This window comes from Pantherophis guttatus, chromosome 8 (genome assembly GCF_059756535.1).
Source record: "Pantherophis guttatus breed Tessera chromosome 8, ASM5975653v1, whole genome shotgun sequence".
Lineage (NCBI taxonomy): Eukaryota > Metazoa > Chordata > Lepidosauria > Squamata > Colubridae > Pantherophis > Pantherophis guttatus.
The window spans coordinates 60,199,439-60,222,075 of record NC_142070.1 but is presented as its reverse complement, the minus strand read 5'-3'; the positions used below and the strand labels follow the sequence as shown (position 1 = coordinate 60,222,075).

The 22,637-nt window shown below is 37.0% G+C and overlaps 1 protein-coding gene across 6 annotated transcripts in view; it reads left to right on the top strand.

Moving 5' to 3' along the window:
- The window catches only part of GABRA2 (gamma-aminobutyric acid type A receptor subunit alpha2), a 331,422-nt gene that overhangs the window by 226,463 nt on the left and 82,322 nt on the right, over positions 1-22,637 (top strand). For 5 of the 6 annotated variants that reach the window (XM_087875270.1, XM_034432901.3, XM_087875267.1 and 2 more), the window contains exon 8: positions 18,010-18,162. In XM_087875270.1, the coding sequence (XP_087731396.1) occupies positions 18,010-18,162 (153 nt within the window). Of the gene's footprint in view, positions 1-18,009; positions 18,163-20,462; positions 20,530-22,637 lie in introns of all 6 variants that reach the window. The other variant, XM_087875268.1, reaches the window with a different exon arrangement.

Sequence of the window (22,637 nt, the reverse complement as noted above, 5' to 3'; positions counted from 1 at the left end):
AGAGGTGGCTTATAATAACTCCATACACAGCAGTATTGGATTTACACCATTCAAAGTGGTGTCAGGTCAGGACTTCATGCCTATCCCAGAGTTACCACAGGAAAAACCTCAAATTCCATCCTTGGTAGATTGGATTGAACAGCTTCAGGTTACCTGGCCTGTAGCTCGTAAAGTGTTAAACGAGGCTCATAAAGCCCATAAGAAACAGACTACGCCAAATGATTACCAAGTAGGTGATAGGGTTTTCCTCTCCACTAAGTACTTACAAACTACCCAAAAGTCGAAAAAACTTGGGTGTAAATATGTTGGACCATTTCCCTTTGTGCAAATTGTAAACCCGGTCACGGTACAGTTAGAGCTACCAAAAATCCTCCGGAGAATCCACCCAGTGACCCAAGTTAGTTTGCTGAAACCTGTACATACCTCCTCGATTCGTCCAGACCAGACCCCCCCTCCGGTTCCACTTCTCATTGAACGGGAACAACATTTTGAGGTCAAAGAAATCCTTGATTCCAGAAAACATAGATGTAGAGTACAGTACTTGGTGGCTTGGAAACATTTCCCGTCATCTCAATCAGAATGGGTGAATGAGCGAGATGTTAGAGCTCTGAAACTTTTACAGAAATTTCACAGTAAATATCCTGATAAGCCTTAAAATGTTTGGGATTTATACATATTATATGTATGTTGAATTCATTAAGCCTGACACAGGGTTAATGAAGGATCCCATGGTACACATGCCGATGATCCTAAATACTTACTGTAACAGCTTGCTTTATACTGATGATATGATTTTATTATCATATTCACTAGTAGTATTATGTATGCTACTAAGAAGATTCAGCTCTTATTGCCAGGATAGCTCCCTAATCATTAGTAAATCTAAATCGAAAATAATGGTGTTTGGCAACATAGGTGGCAATTAGATGGTGAACCAATTGAACAGGTTAACACCTTTGTATATTTAGGCATAACCTTTTAAGACTAGATATTGGGCTTCCCATCATCAACGGAGTACATTCAGAGCAAACTCCTTTGAATTTACTGCTTAAACTAAAGAACCATAGTTACCCAGGGTCCCTAACAGTGGTGAGTTGCCCCCGGTTTGGACCGGTTTGCAAGAACCGGTAGTAAAATCAGTGGGAGGCCCTGCCCACCACCCCAGATGTCATCAGAAGCAAGGTGCACTTGTGGGTGAGCAAAGCAAGGCGCGCACATGCACGAGCAAAGCAAGGTGCGCACGCGCATGAGTAAAGCAAACATACATGCACAATCCCATTGCGAATGGGTAGTAAAGGTAAGTAGAACCTAACCCTGGTCCCTAGCCCTATTAAAGTATACAAAGCTAAGGTTACCTCTATTCTCTATTCTCTTACATGGAGCAGAGGTTTGGGGTCTATATTCAACCACAGTCCCAGAACAAACACAGTCCCAGCATTTGAGATGTATTTTTGGTGTAGATCCAAGAACATCTGCTACAGCAGTTAGAGCTGAACTGGGAACTCGTACAATTCATGCACTATCCAAAATTAGAGCATATAGACTTCCGGTGGTGACGTCATTGTGAAGAGGATGAGGGAAGGGGGCGCCATAACCAAAACCCCAAAAAAGCTTTACCAGGAGCCCTTCTAGGGCATTCTCGATCATGTAGACATCGGGAAATAAAAGGGGATGATCTGAAGCCACCGGACGACATGCAATCATTTGGGAGGACAAGGGACAAATTCCTTAAAACTGGTGGAGAAGAAGTCAGCCTGCAAGGTGGACCAGGAGCAATGGCGGCTGTATAGAGTGGAAGCAAAGAGTGGAAAAAACAGTTTCAAGTGGCAGATGAAGTGGGTCCATAAGAAGGAGCAGGAAAAAAACCCGAAGAATCGGAGGTGCGGAACCAGGGAGATGCAAAAGGGACAGACAAGACAAGTCCAATAAAGCGGCAACAGAATCGGAAGGGAGCGCTGCAGAAGACAGACAGGAAAAGAAGTTAGTGCGAGCGGAGGAGGATCCCAGAGAGTGAAACAACAGAAGGAGAGGAAGATTAGTGGCGGAGATAGGACCCCTGGGAAGGAGGGAAACAAAGGTTGAAAAAAAACTGAAGAAACCAAAACTATTTCACGAGGCTAAGAAGAAACTTAGAAACTTAAATTTGAAAAATCTGAGAAACTTACATTGTGACTGGTGATTGTAAAAACTGAGATATAAAAAGCAAAAAGAAAAGACGAAAAATGGATAGATGGACTTGAGGGTGGAGCTAAAGATTTGAAAGAGACAGAAAGAGACTAATGCAACAGCATGGCAGAAAATTACAACCAGAAGCTAAATGTGAGAAGGGAAAAAATTGACAAAGAAGTACAAAATAAAAATAAAACACATATCTATTTATCTATCTATCTATCTACTATCTATCTACGCATACATAAGTAGTAAAGTAAGAAAAAGTAATGTATTAAATTTATATTTAATTATCATATTGTTATTTTACTGAGATTGAAAGAGTGGAATGGTATAGAGTATAAAGAATTATTGAATGAATGAATAAGACATTAAGTGAATCATAGTAGCATATAAAAAACAAATAGAATTAGAAGAAAAGTAATTAAATAAATTGTATTGATTAAATATACTGTAAATTAATATTTAAATATATTGTATAATAGATGAACTTAGATTAAGTTGATATATATAGAATATAAAGTAATGGTGTGTAAGCTAAAAAAAAGAAACAGAAAAAATTGTTTTGAATAAGTAAAAATTATAGAAATACGTGTATCTAAAAAAAAGAATTAAGGATTAATAATTATATGATAGTGTGGAAAAACTTTACACAAGCTTTAAAAATGTCAACCACAACAACCATATCTAAAACAGGGAAAAAACCAACTACAAACCCCATACCTATAGTGGTATCACCACTAAATCAGAGAACAATAGTCAATATGATGGGAAAAGAAAAGGAAAAACTGGAAGTGACAGTAAATAGTATGCAAAACATGTTCCAGATGCTTCAAGAAACCCTATTAAAAACACAAGAGAAAATTGCGGATAATCATGAAGAAATGAAAATATTCTATAAAGAAATTAAAAATGGAATTGGATGAATGATAAAATTGGTGACATTCTACAAGCAATAACAGAAAATGAACAAAGAATTTTAAAAAATGGAAACAAAAATAGATCAAGTAGAGACAAAAATGGAGACAATGGAGCAGAAATCTCTCCAATTAAATAAAGAATTATCAGACTCGATAGCAATATTGGAAATAGAGAAAGCCTCATATTTCCTGCACTTCCAAACCATAGCAGAAGAGAAAGTTGAAGACATGGGAGAAAAGATGGCGGAAATAGTGTCAAAAATAATACAAAGAGATAAGACAGAAATAAGAGGACAAATAGACAAAATTTATTGTGTACATACTAATTATATAAGAAGACACCGATTGGTGAGGGAAGTACATATTAGATTTACAAAATGAACAACTAGAGATGAAATTGTTGTGGCTCCGTTGCCTGAGCCTGGGCTATTGACAGATGCAGACTCTGAGAGTGAGGGGGAGGAGTTGGCAAGGCCTCCCTCTCCAGGACCCTCCTCTCTGGCAATGCCTCCAGAGGACACCGAAGGCCAAACAATAGGCTCAGACCCAAGCACGTCCCCGCAGCCACAGGTGGACAGTGATGAAAAAGATAAGTGCTGGCTGGACCCGTGACAGAGGTGCAGGGAGAAGCATGCACAGCAGAAGGGAAGGCGTGCCAGAGATTAGTTGAATCACTGGACCACACCCCACAGGGTATAAATGTGGGTGTGGTGGCCGGTTCAGTTTGTGACAAGCAAAAACTGGAAATACTCCATGATCTCTGCGGTACTGGACTTTGCCTGCTTTATCGGACTGCATTTGGACTAATCCTTGTATTATTGACACTCTGCCTGTTTTATCAGAATGCTACAGTCTAATCTTTGTTTTGTGTGAGTAAAGTCTGAATTGGCAGCTAGCCACTGGGTTGCTGCCAGCTTTATCATCAAAGAGTTTTGTCGTGTGGCTTATTAACTCCGGGCTGTCTGTGGGGGGGTGTGCGTGGTACGGGGACAGAACAGAAATATATAAGAAATCACGAGAAGAAACACTGACTTACAAGGGCAAAGAAATTATAATTTTAAAACAAATAGCACAAAGAATTAGGAACCAACGCCAACAATATAAATTTCTAACAACTCAACTAATTAAGTACAAAGTGATGTTTAGATGGCTGACTCCAGACAGGATTTTAATAACATGGCAAAACAAAAAATATAAAGTAGGTATACTAGAGAAAGCAAGAGAATTTTACAATCTGCACTTTACACAGGAAGAGGAACAGGAAAATAAAGAAGAAACACAGAGCAAAACTCAGGAAGAAGAGCAAATAGAAGAAATGGAGCAAGAAAGAGAAATAAGAAAGAGTCAGGAAAAAGAACGAGAGGAAAGAGAAGGGGCAAAAGTAAGAATATGGATGGAGACAAGGAATACAAAAAAACAATGGAAAGAAAGGCAATGGAAGAAATCAAACTTTTCTCAGTAAATATAAACGGACTAAATGCACCAAAGAAGAGAACACAAACATTCACAAAATTACAAAAATTGGAAGCAGATGTGATATGACTTCAAGAGGTACATATTAAAAAAGGATATCAAAAACTATTAGAAAATACAAAATTAGGAAAACTATGCACATCATTGATACAAAAAAAGAAAAGAGGAGTAGTTGTCTATGTAAAAGAAAGGATAAAATCGAAGCTAATCTATGCAGACAAGGAGAGTGGAACTGTAATGCTGGAATTAGAAATGGAGGGGAAAAGACCATTATTAATAGTAATATATACCCCTAACAAAAACCAACACGAATTCTTTAAAAAAATACACAGGAAAATAATAGATTCAGAATATGAAAATATTTGTCTAATTGGAGATTATAACGCTATAGTAGATGTTAAAAAAGATTATAAGAGCAACAAGAAAAATAAAAAACGGAAATATTACCAAAAGAATTCTTTAATATGGCATCGGAATTAAAATTGAGAGACGTATGGAGGGAAATACATGAAGACAAGAACCAATATATATTCTACTCCTACCCACACCAATCTTGGATCAGAATCGATATGGCCTGGATGACTGCATATATTCGGACAGGTTTAGAAACAATAGAAATAGGGGTAAATGAATGGGCGGACCACAATTCAATAACCACAAAATGGAAGGGACAAAAAAGATTCAGGAGGTGGACAATGAACCAAAACATATGTAGAGATAAAGAGTACAAACAAATGCTAGAAAAGGAATTGGAATCATTTTTTACAACAAACAAAAAAGAAGACATCTCTTTACAAAACATCTGGGACACGACAAAAGCATATATATGCGGATTGATGATTGCGTATATAGAGAGGAAAAACAAGGAAAGGAGACAACAGCAAGAAAAATTATATGAAGAACTAAAGAAAGCAGAATACAAATTACAGGAAGATCCCCAAAATAAAAAAGTAAGAGAGGAATGGAACATAACCAAACATAAAATATATCTGATAACTCAAAAGGAGTTATCAGCCCAGAAAGTAAAAATGACAAAACAAAATTATTTTGAATTCACGAACAAAACTGGTAGATGGCTGGCATATAAACTGAAGAAAGAAAAAGACAAAAGAATGATATACCAACTCAAAGATGAGAATGGGGTAATGCAGTATAGAAGAGAATCCAAAAAGAAAATTGTTCAAACATTTTTTTCAAATTTATGTAATCAGGAAGAAATAGAGGAAGAAAAAGTAAAACAAAATATAGAAGGATCAGAAATGAATAAAATTACAGACGAACAAAAAGAAATATTAAATATCCAATAACAAAACTTGAATTTGAATTGGCACTGAAAAAACAAAAAAAAACAATTAAACACCTGATCTAGACGGGCTACCGGTGGAAATATATAAAAACTCACAGGAAATATTGGGAGAAATAATGCTAGAACTATACAACAATGCTTTGGAAAATGCAAAAATCCCGACAACCTGGACAGATGCAATAATTACCATTATTCCCAAAGAAGAATGCCTTGGTGGTGCAGCGGACTAAGTGCTATTATGTAGCACTTAGCTGCCAGCTGCCTGCAATTAGTGCGAGTTCAAATCTCACCAGGCTCAAGGTTGACTCAGCCTTCCATCCTTCCAAGGTAGGTAAATTGAGGACCCGAATTGTGGGGGCAATAAGCTGACTTTGTAGAAACACCGCTGTAAGGATCGCCTCTCCTTCCAACTTAAGAAAGTACAAACTCTTGAAACGTAGTTGTTCAAAAGGATTCTTTTATTAAGCAGAAGTGAAAGCCATCCAGCTAAAGCACAATTTGAATACTCTTAGGCAAAGCAGTAGGATTAAAGTGGTAGAGACCCCTCCCTTTAAGTCAGAATGCAGATTTTAGCCAATACACAAGTGTGAAGATGTTTTCTTTACTATTTCCTTTGAGAACCCGAACAAACATGCATTCCCACCACTACCCTTTAAAGTGAGACAACCCACATGGCTATCATATAAATTCCTGCTGGTAAAGGGAATCTCAGGCTTCCTTGGCACCAGGATATAGGTTGTAAAATATCTGATGACACAGGCCATGCTAGTAAATTGAATCCAAGTCCCCCCTTCCTCCACTTGAATGGCAGTATCACTTTTAGGGATCTGACAACTGCTTATGGGGGGCCAAAAGCCCTAATAAGCAGGTATATACAAAAGAATGAAGGCTATTGTTATAAGTGCATTGTAAGCTGCCCCGAGTCTTTGGAGAAGGGCGGCATATAAATTGAACTAATAAATAAATAAATAAATAAGATATGGATCATCTCCTAATACAAAATTGCAGACCAATTTCCTTACTAAACACTGATTATAAGATATTCGCAGCAATTATAGCAGGAAGAATCAAAAAAATTCTGAATAATTATATACACCCGGATCAAAATGTATTCCTGCTAGGCCGACAAATCAAAAATAACATGAGAATAATAATAAACACGTTAGAATTCTACGAATCACACACGGAAAAACAAGCCTCACTGGCTTTCCTTGATGCCCAAAAGGCATTTGACAATTTGAATTGGAAATTTTTAATGGGGCAACTAAAATTTATGCAATTCAGGACAACATTTGACAAAATGATAGGGAAAATCTATACAAAACAAACAGCAAGAGTAATTATGAACAATGACACCACAGAACAATTTGGCATAACAAAAAGGATAAGGCAGGGATGACCACTCTTTCCACTATTGTATATATTAACGTTGGAGATCCTTTTGAAAAAGGTCAGAGAAGATCAAGAAATTAAAGGTTTAAAGATAAAGAAAGAAGAATACAAGGTTCAGGCCTTTGCCGACGATTTGGTGTTTATAGTAGAAGAACCACTAGAATCAGGACCAAAATTACTTAAGAAATTAGAAGAATTCAGAGAAGTGTTGGGACTTAAAATTAATAAAAACATACCAAAATTAATAACTAAAAATCTTACAAAGGAATAGGAAAAAGATTTGGACAACATTATACAAATTCAAGCAATTAAGAAAATAAAATATCTAGGGATTTGGCTATCGGCAAAGGACTCATCAATCAAAAAAGACAATTATGACAAAATAGTAACACAGATAAAGAAAGATTTGGACAATTGGAGAAATTTACAGATATCATTATTGGGAAGGATCTCCACCATTAAAATGAATATTTTGCCAAAACTCTTATTCCTATTTCAGGTCATACCTATAAAATTGGAAAAAAAAGTTTTTTGAAACATTAAATAAAATAACATCCGAATTTATATGGCAGAGAAGGCGACCACAAATTAAACTTAAATTATTACAGGATACAAAAGACAGAGGAAGAGGAATACTCCCAGAATGGGAACTATATTATCAAGCTGCTGGAATAACTTGGCTAAAAGAATGGATAGAACTAAGGGATAAAAGAATATTAGCAATAGAAGGGCATGATTTACAAGTTGGATGGCACGCATTCCTTTGGGATGGAAAATACAAAACACGTAGTTATTTCAAAAGACATATATTAAGAAATGCGTTACTACAAATTTGGTTGAAAATTTAAAAATAGCACTATACAAAAATACCAGTCTGGCTTTCACCGATAGAAGCAGTAAAACACCCAAACTTAATAGAACTAAATAAAATAATAAGGTATAAAGATGTAATAGAACAACAAGGAAAACTGAAATCAAAACAAGAATTGGAATTGGATCTAAACAGAGATATTGATTGGTGGATGTACAGCAATTATTACAATACAAAATGGAAGAGGAGATACTGAAAGACACAATGATTAAATGGGCACAGAACTTTAATTGTACGATAGATTTGGAGAGATGGGAAACAATGTGGCCAGTAAATTCAAAACTAACATTATCCGTGGCATACAAGGAAAACCAGCTGAAGATGTTTTATGCATGGCATCTTCAACCAACAAGACTTGCAAAGATGTTCCCAAATAATACCTCAATGTGTTGGAAGTGTAAGAAAAATCATGGAACATATTACCATCTATGGTGGATGTGCCCGGCAGCAAAAAAATTTGGGCAAATATAAAGAAGTGGATAGAAAAAATAATAGATCAACCAATTGAAAGAAAACCGGAAACATTCTTATTAGGAATATTCATGAGAACATACACCAAAGAAATAAAATATTTGATTCTACACATAATAGCCGCACAAATAACATATGCACAAAATTGGAAACAGGAAAAGACACCAACAGATGAAGAAGTGATAGAAAAAAATTTAGAATGTGCCGAGATGGACAAATTAACAAAAGAAATTAAAGAAAAAGAAGAGACAGATTATTACATAATTTGGAACAAATGGTATGAATGGCTTGAGGCTAGAAATAAAGAACAATAAATACAGGGGAGAATCTAAAAATGTAAAATATGTATATAACAAATATATAGAAATGTATAAAATTAAGGCTATTCGTGTTAGAAAATACAATGTAACCAAAGAAAAAGGGACAATGAAGAAAATTAAACAGTAAGAGAGATATGGGGGGAAAGGTACAAAACGGAAAGAAGACCATTAAGAAACATGGGATAAAAAGAGGATATGTTTATATGTTGTATGTTATGTGTTTGTCATATTGTGTTATAATAAAATATTAAAATTTTTTAACAAAATTAGAGCATATAACTACTGGTGCAAAGTCAATAAAATGGAGACTGATAGGCTCCCCAAGTTATGTTTATTAGAGCAAATAAAATTGCAATCACAAATCTCCTGGATCACCAAAGTAACAATTTTTGTAAAAATCTGTGGCCTTCCTGTCTCTTGCGTAACAGGAGAACAATTCAAAAAAAGAGCTACCCAAATAATTAAGGCTATAGAAGCACAAAATGATATAACTATCCTTAGTAAGGTGAGTAATTTGAAATGGCTGAGCAAATACAAACATACTTTTCAAGTAGACAGCTATTTGAAGTTACAGCTGCCAAAACATCTTAGGGAGATATTTACATGAGCGAGATTTGAGCAGCTTGACACAATGGTCAGATATGGGAGATTCCATTCTATACCCTACAATGAGCTTCTCTGCATTTGCGGAGCGGCAGAGGTAGAAGACCTGGTTCACATCCTATTTGACTGTTATTTGTATAAGGGGATGAGAGACAGGTACCTTGGTCCATATACCAAACGAATCACCCATTGGGATCCCCATATCAAAAGAACTTACTTTATGTGCGGCCAGAACCTGAAAATAACATTTAATACAGCACAGTACTTAAACAAAATGGTTCAGTTGAGATCTGAATACGTGGAACTGATTGGGGTAGCTTGTAACGGTGACACCAAAATATAATTTTATGTCATTTTATTCTATTTTATATATTTATGTATTAAATTATATTGTATCTTATCCTATAACTATTGTATTTTACCCTACTCTTATTTTAAATTGTTTGTATAAGATTTTATTGGTGATATGTGTTTGTACCTTGTGCCTATATGGCCTATAGGCTAATCAAAGCTATCATTTTAAACTGTATTTTATTCCAATTTTGTTTTAAATCATATTTTATTCCAATTCCATTTTAAATTGTTTTTATCAAATTTTAGTAATAATTTGTGTCTGGAACTCTGCACTATGATATGGCCCAAGGGCTAAACAATATAGTAAACTCTTAATAAATTCTTTAATTTCAAAATGTTGTTCCCCTTCAATTAGAATGGGGTTTGGAGATGGCTTCATTGTTGGGCATAAAGGAGAAGTACTTGCTGGTTTTAATAGACTACAGTGGAATACTGAGTGAATGTGCTTGAAAGATTTGGGCAGATCCCATTGCGCTGTTACCGGGTTGATGACTTTATTAATTGGAAAGGGCCAAATGTACTTCGGGCCTAAATTTTTAGATGGTTGTCTAGACTGGAGGTATTTGGTGGATATATAAACATTATTGCCTATGTTAAAGTCTTTTGGTTTGGAGTGCTTTTTATCTGCTTGTTTATAAGTTTATAAAGTTTATCTGCTTGTTTATAAGTCTCTTGTGCTTCCTCTAGCATTTTGCGGACTACCAGCCAGGTGCTTTGAAGTTCTATAATCCATTTCACTAATGAGGTGGTTTGTGACTTGGCTTGGGGAAGCTCTGATATGTTCACAAAATCCTGGCCCATTGGAACTATGAAAGGTGTAAAGCTAGTACTGCTATGTATGGCATCATTGTACGCTAATTCTTTTTTTTTTTTTGCAAAAAGTTTTTTTTTTTTTCCAAACACACAAATTATATCTTTTCGAAACAGAGCTTTGATCTGGTCCAATGGTGGGTTCTTCCCAGTTCAGCCCGGTTTGGCCGAGCCAGTAGCGATGACGATATGACATCACCGAACCAGTTCTGCCCCACCCACCCCGCGTTATTCTTACCTTTTATTTGGCCCCACTCTCAGTCTATTGCTGCCTCCTGAGTCCCAGCTGATGGTTAGAGGGAAAAAAACTGTTTAAACTCTTTCCGTAGGGCTTCAAAGGGCTGCCCTACAGTTGATCAGTGTTAAAAGAAAACAAATGAGTAGACAGGTGCCTGCAAAAATAAATGGGTAGACCCAGTGGTGGGATTCTACTTCGGTAGAACCGGTTGTTAAATAGTTAAGTAGTTAAGCCAGTGGTTCCCAAAGTGGGCGGTACCGCCCCTGGGGTGCGGTGGGATGCCTTAGGAGTGCAGTAAGAGGCAAGGGGGCAACGGGGGCGCTAAGTGGCAAGAAGGGTGGGCCCCACCCTTTGGCCTGTGCCTCACAGCAGTTACCTCCTTGCAAGCAAACAGCAAGAAAAAACAACTTGTCAACTTGCAAAGTTTTCAAGTTGCCATGAGCAGGAGGGAGGGAGAACTGATAGAGTTAATTGATTTCCCTAATGCAAGCTACATTCCATACATGCTGTCTTCTGCAATCAAAAGAAGAGTGTTGGATTTCACAGCTAGCCAAAGTGGGTAATTGGAGAATGTGATTTATGACATGGCCAGGGAGGAGGGGAGAGACAGGGTCATAGGGGAACGTAAATCTACATGGAATTAGTTTTAACTGCATCCAAATATTGCCGAAATGGTGCTCCTAATAAATGACTGTATTTCTTTTGAAGTTTGGCTCATGGCTCATTAATTAATTAGGGCATCTTTCGGAAACTTCACACAACTCCTTTCAGCTTCAGCATAAGCTAATTAGCCCGTTGATTAGATCTACCTCCTGACTCTCAGCTGATTTGCTCTCAGCTGTTTTGTGCAGGGCTTGGCTGCTTGCTGCAAAGAGCTAAATTGCTGCAGCAGATTTTTTTTCTCCTTATGCAAATCAAGCTGAAAACGAAACTGAAAGTAAAGCAGGCTGTTGGCTGTTATGTTGGAAAATTAGGCAGAGGCAGATTTCTTTTCTTTTTCCTCACCAAAAAAGGTAGGTGCAAACAATCGGAAATTTAGGGCAAAAGAGGAGAGTTCAAGATTTTAAAACACAAAAGAAAAAAAGCTCTATTTAACTAGGGAATTGTAATAATTGAGATACTATTAATTGTATATTGTATTGAAAGCAGAAATGGTTAAGTTGTGGTTTGGAGGAATATATGGAGGAAATTATTTGATTTATTATTATTGGTAAATATAATTAATTGATTTGTAAGAAATTGGATTGCATGGAAATAATTGGAATATTCATATTCATATTGATTAATATACAAAAAAGATAGTTATATAACTAATTGATTTATATTAAAATATTGAAGTATTAAACAACTGTAATATTACATAATTAACTAATGTGAGGATGGATATAAAAATAGATTACAATTGGAAGGGGTATAATATAGAATAGAAGGGAAAATTGAATTTGATTAAGATTAGAGATGAGGATGAAGGGTAATATTGGTTTTTTAAAAAAATAGATGAGGAATAAATATGGCAAAAAGGAAATATAGAAATTGTAAATTTAATTGAAATGACTAAACACTGTTTAAATTTGTGAACCAGCCAAATACTCTGTTCAAAGAAAATACATTGTATGTTTGTATGTGTGTTTCTAATTATTGCTATTTATTCATATTTGTTCTCTTTTATTCTTTAAAGTTTAACAATTCATTCTTTATCTTAATATATTTATATTTGTTTGGAGTTGCCTTTCTTCCCTTTCATCTTTTTTATTGTACAGCAATCTTTCTCCTCAAACCTACCACCTCTCTCTTTTCTTTCCTTTTTACTTTCTCTTCCCCCCCTCTTCTTCTCCTCCCTACTTCCTCTTCCTTTCTCCTTCTCCTCCTCTCTTCCTCCCTTTCTTACCCTCACTCCTACTCTAATTTCCCTTCTCTTCCTTCCTCCCTTCTCTTTCTTCCCTCTCTCTCCTTCCTTCTTCCATCTCTCTTCTCGTTCCTTCATCCCTCTCTATTGTATCCTTTTGTGCATATGGACTACTCAGAGGGCTGAAAAAGTTATTTTTGACTGGTCCTCGCACTTTTGACCAGTCCTCGAACTTACAACTGTCCTCACATTTTACGTTTTTTGCCCTATCTTGTCACCATGGTGAAGAGAAGCAGTTGTGAAATGAGTGACGTGGTTGTTAAGAATGCTGCACGGGCATAAATGTGAGGATGTCATAAGTGTGAGGACCAGTCAAAAGTGCGAGGACCTGTCAGAAATGACTTTTTTCAGCCCTCTGAGTAGTCCCTATACACATAGCCATGGCCACTCGGTCACATGACCTCCAAGCCACGCCCACAAAATAAGCCATGCCCACAGAACCGGTAGTAAAAAATTTTAGACCCCACCCCTGATCCGGTCATCAATTTGTTCATTTTTTTGTCATCTTTAACAAAATTTTATATATTCTATTTTGCCATAACACTTATTTCTTAATCTTAAATCACATATTTCAACTAATACCATCTTAGAAAAAGTTTACTCATATTTACTTAATCAATATAATTACCCTTCTATTAACCCACCTTAAATCGTAATTCAATTAATACCTCATTTAATTAATACCTCAAGGATTTCACAATTCTTACCCTAAATCCTCACTGTTAACAATACAGTTCAAACATATTTATATTTCAAAATTATTTCCATTTCTAAAACTTCCTTACATTCCTTATTACTTCACGTAATGCTCATTAAATCTTTATTCCATTATTACTTTATCAAATTTAAATCTTATCTCTAATCTTAAAAATATAGCAATTTAACATTTAAACAGTTTTTAATTCAAATAATGCTATTTAATACAATTTCCCAATTATTTCCCTAAATTCTATTTATTTAACCATACCATTTATATAAACACCAATTAAGTAATTTTTGTTTGTAAATCATAATTATATTGTTTCAATTTTCTTTTCTTTTTTGCTTGTGAAAAATGTTCAAATTATTACCATTGTTATATGTATTTAAGCAATATCCAAATTATTATAGCTATCAATTTTCTCAGATGATACCATCCAGCATCTTAATAAAAATTGATTCATTATGTCCATTAATATATTTTATTTTTACATAATTTAATTTAACTTTTTCTTTTATCATTCCACTGTTAATCCCAGTGTAATCATCTTTATTCCACTGTTAATCCCAGTGTAATCATCTTTATTTTTTCCCTATTAGCCCCAGTGTAATCATTTTTATTTTTTTCACTGTTAATCACAGTGTAATCTCTATAAATATTTAAACAGTATCCCAATTATTATAGCTATCAATTTCCTCAAATAATATCACCCAACATCTTAATAAAAATTGCTTCATCATATCCATTAATATGTTTTCTTTTAACATAGTCTATTTCTCATATGTTTTAACTTCAATCCATATTTCATTTCTAAGTATCTGTAACATATTTCTTCTCACATTTATTAATCTCAATATAGTTTTATAATCTAAGTCCTGGACTTTTTTATTTTCCTTAATATTTTCCAACCTTTTATTCTTTTACCATTCACTGTTAATCCCAATATAATCATCATTATATTATTGTTAATCTCAATATAATCATCATTATGTTATTGTTAATCTCAATATAATCTCTAGAGACCTCCTTTTTATTATTACTATTCACATGTTCAGTTATTTATTCATATTTAATTACAATGTCTTTATCTTCTTTATTTTCCACTTCTATGTCTTATTTCTCCATTTTCATTTTCTTGTCCACACGTGTATACTCCATTCTCTTTGTTTTTCTTGAAATTTAAAAATAGAAAAGAAAAAAAGGATCTCTTTATTTCTTTCCAGTCCTTTGACCATTCTCTAATTGTTTAAGGTTTCCAAATAGTTTGTTTAAAAATCAATTTTCTATTGGTTATTTGTCTCTTTAAAGTTACGTTTCAAAATCTTCTTTGCCCCCACGCTCCTTAGCCACTATTTCTCATTAGGGTTCTTATAATTAAAAGATGATTCCCTTGTTGTTATTTCACACCTGGGTTGGCTGTCACTCACCCAGTTTCAAAAAACTCTGTTCTGTTCCTCTCCTCTCTCCAGCTCTATACTTAGTCCGGTTGTCCCAGCTTCATGGCAGCCACCATGGCTGCCATCCCCCGCCGCCAAGTCACAGAGAGTTCCCTCTGACTTTCGAGGAACTTGCCTGTTCCTCTTGGTTGTCCGAGGTGCCTCTCTTTCTTCCCCGTCCTTGCAGGATGGTTCTGGTCCGCAGACCCATCAGCAGCGGTTCATCAGCCGGGGTTTTTACGGAGCTCATCGGAGCCCGCTAATTCCCCAACTGTCTCGCCGTGATGCCAAACCGGAAGTCTCCTTTGTAGGCTAATTCTGTGAAAGGAAGGTCAGTCCAATTGTCTTGCTGGTAGTTAATGTAGCATCTCAGATATTATTCTAAAACCCCATTCATGCATTCACACACCCCATTCATCTGGGATAATGGGAGGAGTTAAGTCGATGGGTGGTGCCAAGCAATTTTAAGAACTCCTGCCAAAATTACAAAGTGAATTGAATCCCGTGATCCAAACTGATTTGCTCTGGGGATCCATGGAGTCTATAGACATGTTGTATGAAAAGCTTGGTAAGGTGTGTGCTGAGGGGATTTTGGAGTGATATAATTGTAAGTAATTATAATTAACAAAATTAATTATAATTACTTATTGCAAATTAGATTAGAAGATGAAGAAGTAAAAGAAACAATGATAACATGGGCAAAAAACTTTGGTTATATAATAGAATTAGAGAGATGGCAACAACTATGGGAAAGGTATTATAAATTAACAATGGCAACTGCATATAAAGAAAAACTATATAAAATGTTTTATAGATGGCATATATCACCAGAAAGGTTAGCAAAAATGTTTAAGGATAAATCAGCTAAATGTTGGAAATGTTTGCACTTGCTGGGATCATATTATCATATGTGGTAGTCATCTACAGAAGCTTTGTTACACCAGCGTATAGAATTAAAACCAGAGACTTTTTAATTGGATATTTTACTGGAGAGATATACTGTAGTAAAGAAGATACATATTTAATTATACACATAATAACAGCAGCAAGAATTGTATTTGCACAAAATTGGAAGGTAGAAAAAATCCCGTCAGAAGGTGAATTAATAAAGAAGATTTTAGATTGTGCAGAAATGAATAGATTAACATTAAAAATAAAAGATAGAGGAATCGGTGTATTTCAAGACATGGGGACCATTTTATGCATCGTTAGAAAGAAATATAAATAAAAGATAATAGATTAATAAATTAGACAATGTAAAGGTAAATGAGAGAAGACAAAAAAGGAATAGAAACTCAGATGACACCTGTAAATGTAAAAGGGGGATGGTGGGGGGAAAAAGAGAAAAAATGTTACTATATAAATGTACAACCACGATGATATATGTATAAATGGTAAAATGGAAAAGAAATTGAAAATAAAGTGTATATTAATAGAAAATCAGGGCTGCTTGGACACCAATAGGGAAAATATTTGGATTGAAAATAAATACAACAATAGAGAGAGGATGGAAAGAGGAGTAGAGGGTAAGAGGAGGGGAGGAGAGAGAGGAACAGAAGAAAGGGAAAAGGAGAGGAAGAAAGGGAGGGGAAAAAAGAGTAGGAGAGAAGGTTAGAAAGGGGGGAAGAAGAGAGGAGTGGGGGAAAGGAAGGGTAAGGAGAGAAGAGGAAGGAGAGGAGGAAAGAAGAAAGTAGTAAAGGATAGAAGAAGGGAGGGAAGGGAAAGAGAGAAGAAGGAGAAGGATTGTTGTAAAATAAGGGAGAAGAAAAGATAGAAGAGCAATCCCAAATAGAATTAAAAATCTTTTTTTCTTTAGAAAATATATGTATATGTATGATTAACTATGGATAAGAGAATGTACATTTATAATATGCTTTTAAGAAATAAAATAAAAAAACTTTTCTCAAAAAAACCCCCAAAATTACAAAGTGAATTTAATTCTGTGATCCAACTGATTTGCTCTGCGGATCCATGGAGTCTATAGACATGTTGTACAAAAAGCTTGGTAAGGCGTGTGCTGAGGGGATTTTGGAGTGAGGGACAAAGTATACTTGTTTGGAGAAAAGGACAGTTACCATCCAAATTACGGTGTTCCCTGAGCTTTCTGGTAGTTCCATTATAAAGTCTATGTAAAATTCTTTCCAGGGTGCTTGAGGTTTTGCTACTGGCTAAAGGAGATTTGGGATTTTTCCTAGAAACCTTTTGGCTGATGAACAGATAAGGCAGGTAGCCACATAAGTTTCAATGTACTTTGGTTGAGTTTCACATTCCATTCTCACGATTCTGTCCTTGATCAGACGGTTCATTCTGGATTAACAACTCTAGTTCCTGTCACCCTGTTATTCCCTCCCTCCCTCTGCCCATTTCCTACTTCCCCATCTTCCTCTCTCATCTCCTGTGTTTTATGGCAAGATGCCAGCAAAGCGAGTTATACTAAAGATGGCAGGCCTGACAGTTAGAAACACAGTTGTTAAGTGAATCTGGCTTCCCCATTGACTTTAATTGTTGAAAGATCACAAAAGAGGATCACATAACCCCAGGACACTACAACTGTCATAAATACATGCCAGTTGCCAAATGTGAAAAGAAGGACTAGGGGGAGATACGATAGCAATGTTCCAAATATCTAAGATGTTGCCACAAAGAAGAGGGAGTCAACCTAATTCTTCAAAGCACCTGAAGGCAAGACAAGAAGCAATGGGTGGAAACTAATCAAGGAGAGAAACAACTTAGAACTAAAGAAAAAATTATTGACAGAACAATTAATCAGTGGAATGACTTGCCTCCAGAAGTTATGGGTGCTCCAAAACTAGAAGTTTTTAAGAAGAGATTGGATAACCATTTGTCTGAAATGATATAGGGTTTCCTGCCTGAGCAGGGGGTTGAACTAGAAGACTTCCAAGGTCCCTTCAAACTCTGTTATTTTGTTCTGTTACAGATATATTTAACTGGTTCTGTTAATATGTAATTTTTCAAAGTGGCTTATCTGAAGAAGAATGGATAATTATTCTTTTGTTATTAATCTGATCTCTTTTTTCAGGTGAATACACAGTGATGACAGCTCATTTTCATTTGAAGAGGAAAATTGGTTATTTTGTGATTCAGACCTATCTTCCCTGCATCATGACAGTCATTCTGTCTCAGGTGTCATTCTGGTTGAACAGAGAATCTGTTCCTGCAAGGACAGTTTTTGGTATGTAGTCAGTAATAACTTATTATTTCATATGCTAGCATAGAAGGATGTATAATCCTTTCCCCCTGTTTTTCTTTTAATAATCTTTTGTATATGATTGAAATTCATGAACATATTCATTTCTATCTAATGCTATTTTAGGTTCAGTCTACTCTACAATTTCCCAGGAAGTTGGAAAGAGAATTAAAATGTGAAAGGGGTCATATGTAAACCCCCCCCTTTTTTTTTTGGCCAAGATGAGAGGAATATATGTATTTGTATAGTTGCCCTTCTCAAATCAGTTACTTTGGGCAGCAAACATTCATAAACAATTAAAAACATTAAAAACATTGTACAAAAATAAATTAAATACAAATAACAGCCAAGTGATATTACACTCCATTGGTGTCAATGGTTTGTAAAAAATGTGTCTTTAACATATTCAGAAGTCCAGCCCTGGAGGCTTGGAAACGCCAGCAGGTTTAAGGCCATCCTACTCCCTAAAGTGAGATTGTTCTGGTAAGCAGGCACTGTAGAGTACAAATAAAATGGCAGACAAAAACCCAATGTACATTTTATACAATGAGCTTAAAACTATCAGGACAGGAGTCTCGCATAATTTCATAGCTCTCAACCTTCTCATCTTCCACAAAGTAAACTGTATCCATCTGCTGGAACCTAGTGATTGTGATTTTTTAAAGTAGTATGGGTGTTTTTTTAGGGTGCTGAGTTGTTTTTTATACATTGGCTTTTATTGTTGTTGTTTTTTTCTCAGCACTGCCACCCGAATTAACAGAACATAAGATGGGCAACTATATAAGTCTTATTTGTGAATCAATAAATAAAATAGTTTGTCAGGGTTCTGAGTAACAGCCTCAATGAAAGAAAACTCTGACGCTTGAGTTTCCTGAAACTTACATTTTATTAGAGATATCATATTAGGACATCTGGGAAAACCCAAATCTGAAAGTTTCCAGGTTTTCCCCACCCAAAAAAAGTTCAAGTCCCTGCCCAACACCCACAAGTCCATCACATGGTCCAATCAAACATCGTCTCAACTGGGGATGCCTCCCAGTTCCAGCCTTCCAGGTGCAGGACAAGTTGTCCTTGACTTCTTGAGAAAGGAATGTTATTATGACTATATATCACCCATGCTCCAAACAATCCTCCCTCCCAGTTTCCCACAGTAGTAAATGTGGGAGGTCTGAAGGCCCAATACAAAAGATGGCTGACAGGCCACCGCCCCTGGTCAGAAAAGCATGTCCTTGAGAGTAGCAAAGTGGTTAATCATTCAGTATACTAACCACCTCTCCCTCCCCCCAGGGGGACCCTTTGGTTTATCAGTGAACTTATCATGGATTTGCTTTATTAGCCTGTCTGCTTTGACATTCCAACTTTTAACCCATGTAGCCTCAGACAAAGGGTACCCTTTCCAATGTACTAAGTATTGAAATCTACTTCTATACAATCTAGAGTCTAAGATCCTTTTTACTTCATAGTGGGTTTCTCCTTGCACCACAATAGGCTTGGGGGGTGCTTGAGCTTGTGTGGGAGATTGAATGGGTGGGAGATTCAGCTGAACTGTCACTGGGTTTATTACTTTGACTATTGGGAATGGACCTAAGAACTTAGGTTCTAACTTCTTTCTAGGCAGCCTAAGTTTTATGTATTTGGTCTCTAGATAGACCCGATCTCCCACACCAAAAGGGGGTTGAAGAGATTGATGTTTATCTGCTTGTCTTTTGTATGCTTCAGCAGCCTTCTTGGTATTCTCCCAGCCTTTTCTCAACCATCCACTCGTTCAGGGTCATAGGAGGAGGGAGGCTTCCTGGGCAATTCAGGCATGGGCACAAAGTCCATTCCTCTGGTGACCTGGAAGGGGGTCAGTTTGGTGCTACTGTGCACAGCATTGTTGTAAGCCACCTCCACAAAAGGCAGTAGGTCCATCCAGTTCTCTTGCTGGTAATCCACATAGCATCTGATATATTTTTCCACCATTGTGTTCACTCATTCCACTGCTCCATTCATATTCGGATGAAAAGCCGAACTAAGTCCTTGCGTGGATCCAACCGATTTCAGGAACTTTTTCCAAAACTTTGCTGTAAATTGGACCCCTCGATCTGAGATGATTCAGCATGGTATTCCATGTAGTCAGTAGATTTGTTTGCTGAATATCTTTGCCAGTTTTTTAGCGGATGGTAATCCCAAGCAAGCTGTGAAGTGGACTTGTTTTGAAAACAAATTGATTACTGTCCAAATGACCGTATTTCCCCCACTTTCTGGAAGTTTAACTATAAAATCCATCGCAATTTCTTCCCAAGGTCTGCTGAGGCTTGCTGGAGGAGCCCAGGAGGTTTCCCTGGTCTCATTTTCCTGGCTGCAAAAGAGGTACAGCTTTTTACATAGTCCTCTACATCAGCGTTTATTTTTGGCCACCAAAATTGCCTCCTGGCCAAATGTAGGGTTTTTAAGAATCTAAAATGGCCAGCCAACCTGGAGTCATGGCTGTGTTGTAATACTTCCAACCTCAAAGTTGCGGGGACATATAATTTTGGACCCTTCTAAGCCAGTTCATCCCTTATCGTCAAGATGTCCCTATTATCTATGAACCACTGGTCGGCTGGGAATGCTGCCTTCAGTGCTGCCATCAGTTTGTCCCAGCTCGGGTTGTCTTTTGGCTTGGCCCCTGGTGGTGACTTGTGCGGTTGATTGTGAGGGGGAAATTATTTCTTCCCTGTGGCTATCAAATTGGGGTTTTCTCGATAGGGCATCGGCTAATATTTATTATTATTTATTTATTGGTTCGATTTATATGCCACCCTTTTCCAGAGACTCAGGGCGGCTTACAATGCGTTAAGCAATAGCCTTCATACTTTTGTATATACCTGCTTAGTAGAGCTTCCCCCCCCCCCCCAAGTGGTGTTCTTTTTTATACAAAGTCAGCTTATTGCCCCCGCAAACCGGGTCCTCATTTTTCTTACCTCGAAAGGATGGAAGGCTGAGTCAACCTTGAGCCTGGTGAAATTTGAACTTGCAGTAATTGCAGGCAGCTGGTGTTACTTAACAGTGCTTTAGTCTGCTGCGCCACCAAGGCTCTTGTAGATTGTTTCCTGCTGGGATGTACTTCAGTTCAAATTTGAACCACCAGAAGTACTGTGCCCAGCAAACTTGTTTGGAAGATAATTTCCTAGGGGTCTTTAGAGCTTTGAGTTTTTTGTGATCAGTCCAGACCTCAAAGGGCACTTTACCCCCCTCTAGGAAGTGTCTCCAGGAGAGGAGAGCCCAGCAGAATGTGTAGGCTTCTTTCTCCCAGATGGCCCACCTCTTCTTGGTGTCGATTAGTTTCTTACACACATAGACACAGGGTAGGAGCTGTCCTTGTGAGTCTTTTTGCAGGAGCACTGCTTCCATAGCCATGTCACTGGCATCTGCTTGGATTATGAATTGCTGTTCTGGGTCCAGGTGCTGGAGGATCAGTTCTTCGGTGAAGAGCTTTTTAATTTCTCAAAGGTTTTTTGACAGTTCATTGACCAAGCAAGCAGTTGGCTTGGTCGTGTCTTCACAGGGGTTGGCTTTATTCTTAACAGTTCTGTTAGGGGCAATGCAACCTCTGCAAATGCTGTTATAAACTGTCTATAAAAGTTTGCGAACCCCAGAAGCTTTGGAGCTGTTTGCAGGTACGTGGGGTTGCCAGTCAAGCACCGCTTTTACTATTCCTGGGTCCACTTGATATGCAGTAGCCTAGGTAGTCAAGGGAGTTTTGGTGGAATTCACATTTTGACAGCTTTGCATAGAGATTAACAGCCAGGAGTTTTTTTCAGCACCTTACGTGTTCTTCAGGAGTCTCGCTGAATATAAAAATGTCATCTAGGTAAACTAGGGCTCCTTTGTATAAGTGTTAATGTAGCACTTCATTGATTAATTGCATGAAGACTGCTGGGGCACTTTGCAGACTGATTTTGAATTGCATGATTTTGAATTGGAAGTTGCCAATGGGACATTTAAAGGCTGTTTTCCATTCATCTCCCTCTTTGATTCTGATACGGTAATAGGCCTCCCTCAAGTCCAGTTTGGTGAACATCTTCCCCTTGGCTAGATGACTTAGCATGTCCTTCATGAGTGGAAGGGGGTGTTTTCTATACACATGGCATTAATTTCATGAAAATCCATGCAATGTCTCATCCCCCCATCTTTTTTTTTTTTTTTTTTTTGTTAAACAGTACTGGAGCAGCCACCCTGGACTTTGTGGGTTGGATAAAGCCCCACACTAAGTTGTCATCAATGTACTTTCTTAGCTCTTCCATTTCCTTGGGAATCATGGAGTACATCTTTGGTTTGGGCAGCCTGGCTCCTGACACGAATTCAATTGCACAATTGGTCAGGTTGTGGGGGGGGAGGAAGTTGCAATCCTCTTCACTAAAGATGCCCGATAGGTCTTGGTATTCCCTTGGCACTTGTGGGCAGCCAAGCGGTCAATTGGTCACAGGGGCTGTGGC